Below are 7785 nucleotides of genomic sequence, written 5' to 3' on the forward strand. Positions count from 1 at the left end.
GGGTCATATACTTACCTGGCACGCGGCGGCTGAGTCTCTCAGGCTGGTCCCCGGCGCTGCAGCAGGCTGCAGTGTAATCCTCAGCGTTGACACAGCACTGTCTTTCTCGTGACGGGGCTTTGAATAACCAGCATCGGTATTATTGTATCTTGTCACCACCCGGAAGCTAGGGGTTTGACATGGCTCGGGTGGAGGAACACCCCTGTCACTCCCCCTAGCTACCGATTGTGTGACTTCTGTAAGGTCCTAGCTGTAGCCCGTGTACTGCTTTTTGCCTGCCCTGGAGGGTTAGGGGTTAGTTTTCCAGTTAGGCTTACATTTATAGCTGTAAAAGCAGAAGCCGTTACAGTTATAAATGTAAGCCTAATAGGAAAACTAACCCCTAACCCTTCGGGGCAGGCAAAAAGCAGTACAGATGCTGCAGCTATCCCTGCGCTCCCCCAGTGCTCCGTACAGGCATTCCTTTGCAGCCCCTGTTCCGGCTGTCAGCTCCGCACCCGCTGGCAATTGCCCCGGTCACTCACTCATGGGGTCTGCTGTCCGTGTGCCTCAGTTGCCACCTCTGCCTCACCCGCCGCTCTGACTCTTGCAGTGGTCCTCCTTCCGTGTCAGGACGCCACTTGGAGTATTTAAGAGCCCGCTGCTCTCAGCCTCGCCAGTGTGCACCGGCGCCTCTGCCGCCTTTGTGTGTGCCGCCGCTTACAGCCTTGCAACTGTCTTTATGCCATCGCTGAACCGCAGTGGTCGGTGTCCTCTGGAGCCTCTGGCTGCGCGCCCGCTTCCTGCCTCGCCGCTGTCCTCCTGCCCTGTCTGAATTTACTAACGCCTCCCTGACAATTAGAAGCTGGGGGCGTTACTAAATTCTTTGACAGCTGCTACATTGTCACCACCCCTAACTTCCGGTGGTGACAAGGTACAATAATATCCCCCGCCTCCAGCAAGCAAGAAATACTTCGCAACCCTTTTCAGCAGCTAAAAAAACGAGGCAGAGGATCACTAATTTCCTGAAGTGATGCAAGGTGGTTTTAAACACAAAAACAACTAACATCCGCAGGGACATTGCACATTGGTGGGCATGATATTGCGCCGATTTTTTCAGCCCGATATCACACTAGCCTCATGGTTAAAGTCACTCGTCTCTCTGTGTTTCCACAATTCATATCATCAGTGATAACGGACTCACTTTGATGCCCATTTGACAGGGTTTCCGTTCGCTTCAGTTACAGCATAGTCGCCTACACTATTGTGTACTCCAAATACTACAGAAACAAATGGAAACCCTGTCAGATGGACACCAAAGTGGGGCCCGTTTCACTATCGACAGTGAATGCTTTTTGTTCATTTCCATTCGTGGGTTCTGTCACAGAGCTGTGATGTAACCCCCGGACGGAATCCCACAGCTTAGCGAATAACACTGAGGGAACGCTCCCCACAGGCTGCATTTGAGATGTAGTTAAAAATCTCATCAAAAACTGAGGAAAGACTGTTTGTGGTTTTCCAGCTGCGGTCTTTGATGTAGTCATATTAGAGAAACTCTTAATACAGTTGTATATTAGGTAATACAATTAGTGATGCAAAATAGTTCAGAAAAAAATGTGCGGTTTCTGATTTTTTGTAAAACCAGTGTTTCGTGGTTTGGGCACAACTACAGGGTCGGGGTATGTGTAACTTCTATTTCTGTTATGAGCGTCCTCATGACTACACTTCCTGTCCATTTTCTGTTTTCTTCAGCCTTGTGATATTTTGTGCACATGTCATAAATATGTATGGTGGGAAGCACGCATAAAAATTGGGGTATTCATGGTGAATCACGAGCAAGCTTACTGTTTGCCTTTGGCTGAAAAACTTGCAGAGAGCTTGCAACAGTTTCAAAAATTCCAACCATGTCGATTTTTGAATGACTTTTCTTTCCACGGGGAAATACTGAGGCGGCACATATATTGCACTAATACAGGACTGGTTTCTGTAACTTCAAGCACAGACGGACAAGAAATAAGACGTTGACAAGAAACTCTTCACATTTTTCATGTAAACAAAAAGCCGTTTTATATAACAATTCTGATTGTTCTCCTTTAAATACTAACAGTTAATGTTAAACTGATTAGATCTCTGACAAACTGATAATGTCAAGAAAGCTAGAAAGAAAACTGCCTGGTTGACAAGCTGGAGATGTAGATAAGCATGATATAACAACAATGGAGAATCCACAACATACAGTAAAAAAAGAGAAAATATACAGTACAGTAAGTTAGTTAAAAGGGTTTTCCAGTTGTAAACTATTATTGGCTTATCCTCATGATAGGTCATCAATAGAGATGAGCGAGCGTACTCGGCCACGCCCCTTTTTCGCCTGAGCGCCGCGATTTTCGAGTACTTCCGTACTCGGGCGAAAAGATTCGGGGGGCGCCGTGGGTGAGTGGGGGTTGCAGCGGGGAGAGGGAGAGAGAGAGGGCTCCCCCCTGTTCCCCGCTGCTACCCCCCGCTCCGCCACACCGCCCCCCGAATCTTTTCACCCGAGTACGGAAGTACTCGAAAATCGCGGTGCTCGATCGAGTAATTACTCGAAACGAGTAGGTTCGCTCATCTCTAGTCATCAATAATAGATCAGCAAGTGTCTGACGCCCACCTGGGAACCCTGCCAATCAGCTGTTTACTGCGCCCATGCACTCCTCCACTAAGCAGACAGCTCTGTTCCCACTGCAGTGACCAGACTTGGTATTGCAGGCCAAGTGCCCATTCATTTCAATGTGAACCTTACCTGTAATACCAAGCCAGGCCACTACAGTGGAAACGGAGCTTACTGCTCCCTGCAGAAATCAGCTCAGGACACAGAGTTGGCCTGGGAAAGAGACGATTGGCGAAGGCTTCTGGTGATGCACTCCTGCTGATCTATTGATGACCTATTCAATAGTTAACAACTGGAAAACCCCTTTAATACACTGCAGATTTTCTACTTCCTTCACATAAGTGAACCTTTGTGCACATGCTGTGTATTACAGAATTTATATACAGCAGTTTTGTTTTATACTTCCCGTTACCGATTTTGTTCACTACGGGAGGGAAGGATTTAATAACTAAACATGGGAGCTGTAGAAAGGCCTTAGGCCCAATGTCCACCTCCACGCACAGACTCTACTGCTAAATCCGTGCCTGCCCTCTACTCTTGCATGTACAATCATACACACACAGCTGTGCATGACAGAATGTTTAAGGCCACAATCTTCATTGTCAGATGCGCTGATGCTCAGTTTGCAACCCGCTTCTGGTTTCAGACTTTTTTTGTGTGGACCTGACTCCACATTATTCCATGCTGGATATGTAAGGTCTGTGTGTCCAGAATGCTGCTGCCTTCACTAGCTCTCATGTATCAGCATGTCTTCCATCCTGTACTGCTTTCTCCTTCTACGTCTCTTGAGATGTCCTCTCTCTTGTGCTGACAGTCAGTCTTTGATTCCCTCCCATCCCCCCTAGAGTTTGCCATGAGTGTTCTGCTTTCTTTCTCCACCAGGTGCAGAGCATATGTGATTCTCCCTCTCCCCCTGCAAACTGCCTTGTGTGTGCTTTACCCCCATCTACAGATTGTGATCTTCTTTTCCTGATATCCTGGATGCTTTCCTCCTCTCCAAACTTTGATCTGCTGTGTGCATCCTGCTCCCCCTAACTGCTATCTGTAAGGCCCTATTCACATGACCAACATTCTCACATGAGTTATACCCCTGTCTGAGACGGACCTGTCATTTGAATAGGTTCCTTCGCATGAACAACTTTTCCCTTGGACCAATGGCCTGAGTTTGAAAACTTACTGCATGTCCTCTTATCATGCAAGTCTCGTCCAAATGCTGTGCCCCCTAGAGTCTTGGATGCAACTCGCACTCGGTTGTGTGACTACAGCCTGTAAAATCTGTCAATCTACGGTTTTCTCTACGATTGCAATGTGTTTTGTGAGAAAAATGCATCACATCGCTGTACGTGCGATTTTCACGCATGAAAAAAAAAAACAAAAAAAAACGAATGTTGTCTCAATAGGAAAAAGATTTTAAATGCATCACACTCGCATGAAAATCGCCTCTACATGCGAGTCCAATGTGACTCTTTATTTTATTTTTTGCTCACATAGAAAACAATGGGCGATATTGCCCAAAATAAGAGGACATGCTGCGCTTTTTAAATCTCACACTATTGGTGCAAGTGAGAGAAATTCGCTGTATCCACAGTTCAAGCTCCCCATAGGAAGCATGAGTGTCCTCACCTCAACTAACACATGCGGATGTGTTTTCTGGATTCTGTGTGCAGAAAACAAAATACAACACGCTCCATTTCAGCACAGATTCCGTGTGGACAGCTTCCATTGAAGTCAACGGAAGCCATCTGATCCGCGACCCGTCTGCAATTGACATCGTAGACGGGCCATGGGTTCCGCAGGAAAAGCAGGAGATTTTTAAAAAATCTGTACTGCGCATGGCCGACAGCGAGCTGCGAGGACTATCCTCAGTCCAGAAAATGTGAGGTCTGCCAGACGCCGCTGCCGGCAGGGTTGGATTCTTCTGCATGAGGAATCCGACCCGCCTGTGGACATGAGGCCTAAGAGAAAAGTAGGAAGAAGAACAGGGAAGTCCTACAGGTCTGGATCTGTCACATTCAGCATGGCAGCCATCCATAAAAAGTTAAACAGCAGCAAAATAAACATTTTTAACAATTTTTAAAAAACGTTTAGAAAGTCTTGCATTTAGGAGTCAAATAAAATATACAAAGAAACAATTCAGTGCAAAAATGTCTATATCATTTAATTATTCTACTGGGGGTATTGCCCTCCACTCTGGAGACGATCCCGTAGTGGGGGATACTACTGACCAAGGTTGTCACAAACTGACTAGAGATGAGCGAACGTGCTCGGCCACGCCCCTTTTCCGCCCGAAAACCGCGATTTCCGAGTACTTCCGTACTCGGGCGAAAAAATTCGGGGGGGCGCCGTGGCGGCACGGGGGGTAGCAGTGGGGAGTGGGGGGGAGAGGGAGAGAGAGAGGGCTCCCCCCTGTTCCCCGCTGCTACCCCCCGCACCGCCACGCCTCTCCCCGCCCCCCGGCGCCCCCCGAATCTTTTCACCCGAGTACTGAAGTACTCGAAAATGGCGGTACTCGGGTGTGTAAGTACTCGAAACAAGTACGTTCGCTCATCTCTAAAACTGACACAATTGATACAATGTTGCATACAGACTGCAGCAGAGTCCTTGGTGAGCGCGAAGTACTTGTGAATAGCGATACTGAAGACAACGACCGTCATCGGAAGGGAAGAACGTACAGAACTCTGGACCTCAACTGAATTTTAAGTCAAGCCAAAAAAAAAAAGCCATTGCGGCTCAGCTAATGAGGATGAACTGCCCTGTCATGCATGGTGGCTCGCACTGCGCTGCTGCGGACCTGCTTGGGTACAGGGCAGTGACGACACATTCTTCATCGAACAGCTTTCACCTTTATGACGGATCTATCTATAAATCTGCCACTTTAGCCAAATTTCCCACCAGCACAAAACACTAAAAACTACTTTCCCATGAAAAAAACAAACTGTCCACAGATCATTATCTGGCACTGCTCCATACAGAATATTCTTGGCGGATTGTTGCATCAACGCTAAAATGAGGTTATTACTAGTCAACTGCTAAGAAAAGCGCTTTGTAGAGTTTGCTAAACATTCCAGATGGTTATGGAAGCGGTCGCCAAGAGTTAGGACTTATTAGGTTGACGTGAGAGATGTAACAAATGTCAATAACAACTGTCCTCATTAGCTGAAATGTCTAGGATCCAGACTGTAATGAATGACTTGATAGCGAACTCCTGCAAATATTACACACAGATTATATATACGATCTTGGGACCATTTAAAGATACATGCAGAATACCATGCACACACCTGGCAAGGGAAGGGTTACCCACCTCTCCAAACTGCAGAGCCGAGACGATCATCAGCACCATGCCCCCAAAGCAGAGGTAGAGGCCATACCTGTGGGACAGACAGGTGTAGGTCTGCCTCTGCAGGAGTTTCAGCAGGGAGTTGAGCAGCATGGCAGGACGGGCTGCATCCCTCAGCCACCCTCAAGCAGTCCCTGCCACCAGGTCACGTGTAGCCCAGCCAGCCGCTGTCACTAACTCCCGGAACCAGACCTGAGCAGTCGAGCGCCGAAACTGCGCACACTCACACAGCAGCACGGAGCGAGGGAATAGGCGTTTGATTGTACGATGTGGGGCTTGTGGGCTGAGTGGCGTCTTCATTCTGGGGAGGGGGGACGGAAGCGGCAGTCTTACCTCCCAGTGCAGACAGCGTCTTGTGTGTCATGGTTGTAGGCATACGTGCTGGTCCATGGCGGCTAAGTGGTGTGCAGGGGGCACGGATTAGTGTGACTGGCTGTTGCAGCAGTTTCCTGCGGCGGTCCCAGTGTGTGTGCACGCGTACATCCTGTTACAACTAGAAGGGTTTCAACAGATGAACATGTTTTGCAAATTTTTTGCGCAGAGAACAAGTGCAATTTGCGCGCTCATTCGCACGGGTGACGGAATCACCCCGCCCTGATTTAAATGGCTAATAAGCTTAATACAGTGCCAGTGATTGAGGGTATACGCAGAGTTTCGCGCAGCCCCGCGTGGGCAGATGTGCGTATTTGGAGTCGAAAGCTATGGGCGCAAAAAGAAGTGAGAATGACATCACTGGGTTCTCTTCTCTGCGTTTCGTGGGCGGGATTAAAGTCAATGAGGATAATGTGCGCAAAATACGCTAGGAGATACGTGAAACATTGGAATTGCGCAGGAAAAAGAACACGTCTTGAACTCAGACTAATTATGACGGGGAGCATCGGCGCACATTCTTATGCGTCCGCAATTACGCATGACTCGCACAGAGATGCTGTGATTTTACGCAATTCGTTGAAGGAAAGAGCGATTTTTACATACCTTTCAATGCATCCTCTGTGGATTCCGCAATAGTAATCCGCCGGTAACGAGGTATGCCTTTGCATACATTTGACGCTTTTGTGACGTATTTGCTATCTCATACATTAAGGCTAAGTTCACACGGGTGAGTGCGCCATCCATGTGAAGACGCCAGGAAAGCGGGGCAGAGGATCTGAAAAGAATACGAGACCACGCAGCTAGAGAGAACATGCCACCATTTGTTTCCTGCATAGGGTGCCATGTGTAAAAACACCGCTCATCTGTATGACCCCATTCAAAAGAATGAGGTTCATATTTGTGCGTTTCACAATGCACAAATCTCGCGCAAGAAAATTGCTCATGTGAAGCCGGCCTGAGGGCTCTAACCCGCTTGCGTTTTTTTCACGCGATTGCCAATGGGACTTTCTAATGTTAAAAACACATCGCACAAAAATCACAAAGCACAAACTTGCGAGGCGTTTTTAACATTAGAAAGTCCCATTGACAATCGCGTGAAAAAAACACAGTATTAACGGAGCGTAAAAAAACCGCAAGTGTGCAGGGGCCCTGAAGCGTGAAAAAAAATCGCAGTATGTCCTATCTCTCTGCGTTTTGCGATTTATTTATTTATTTATTTCTTACTAGCCCATGTTTCCCTATTAAGCCTCCTTTTATCGCAACGCACAAACTTGTGAGGGCTTTACCGTGGTTGCGGGACATTTTGCAGGTGTGAAAATCGCGCCCGCAAAAGTGACAAAGCGAAGCCATTGATTTCAATGATTTTGAAGATTTGCTTCATGTCGCCTTTTTGTGCGATTGTTCTTCACGAATCGCCAGTGTTTTTCTATGGGAGCAGTTAAAAACA

The 7785-nt window shown here is 47.5% G+C and overlaps 1 protein-coding gene across 1 annotated transcript in view; it reads right to left on the reverse strand.

The window, feature by feature from the left end:
- GNPTAB (N-acetylglucosamine-1-phosphate transferase subunits alpha and beta) overlaps window positions 1–6145 on the reverse strand; it is a 78256-nt gene extending 72111 nt beyond the window's left edge. Inside the window, exon 1 of the mRNA XM_066591412.1 lies at window positions 5931–6145. Within this exon, the coding sequence (XP_066447509.1) occupies window positions 5931–6059 (129 nt within the window). The 5' untranslated portion in view covers window positions 6060–6145. The remainder of the gene's footprint in view (window positions 1–5930) is intronic.
- Between the last annotated feature and the right edge of the window lie 1640 nt (window positions 6146–7785).

The sequence above is a fragment of the Eleutherodactylus coqui genome, chromosome 2, assembly GCF_035609145.1.
Source record: "Eleutherodactylus coqui strain aEleCoq1 chromosome 2, aEleCoq1.hap1, whole genome shotgun sequence".
Taxonomy (NCBI): domain Eukaryota; kingdom Metazoa; phylum Chordata; class Amphibia; order Anura; family Eleutherodactylidae; genus Eleutherodactylus; species Eleutherodactylus coqui.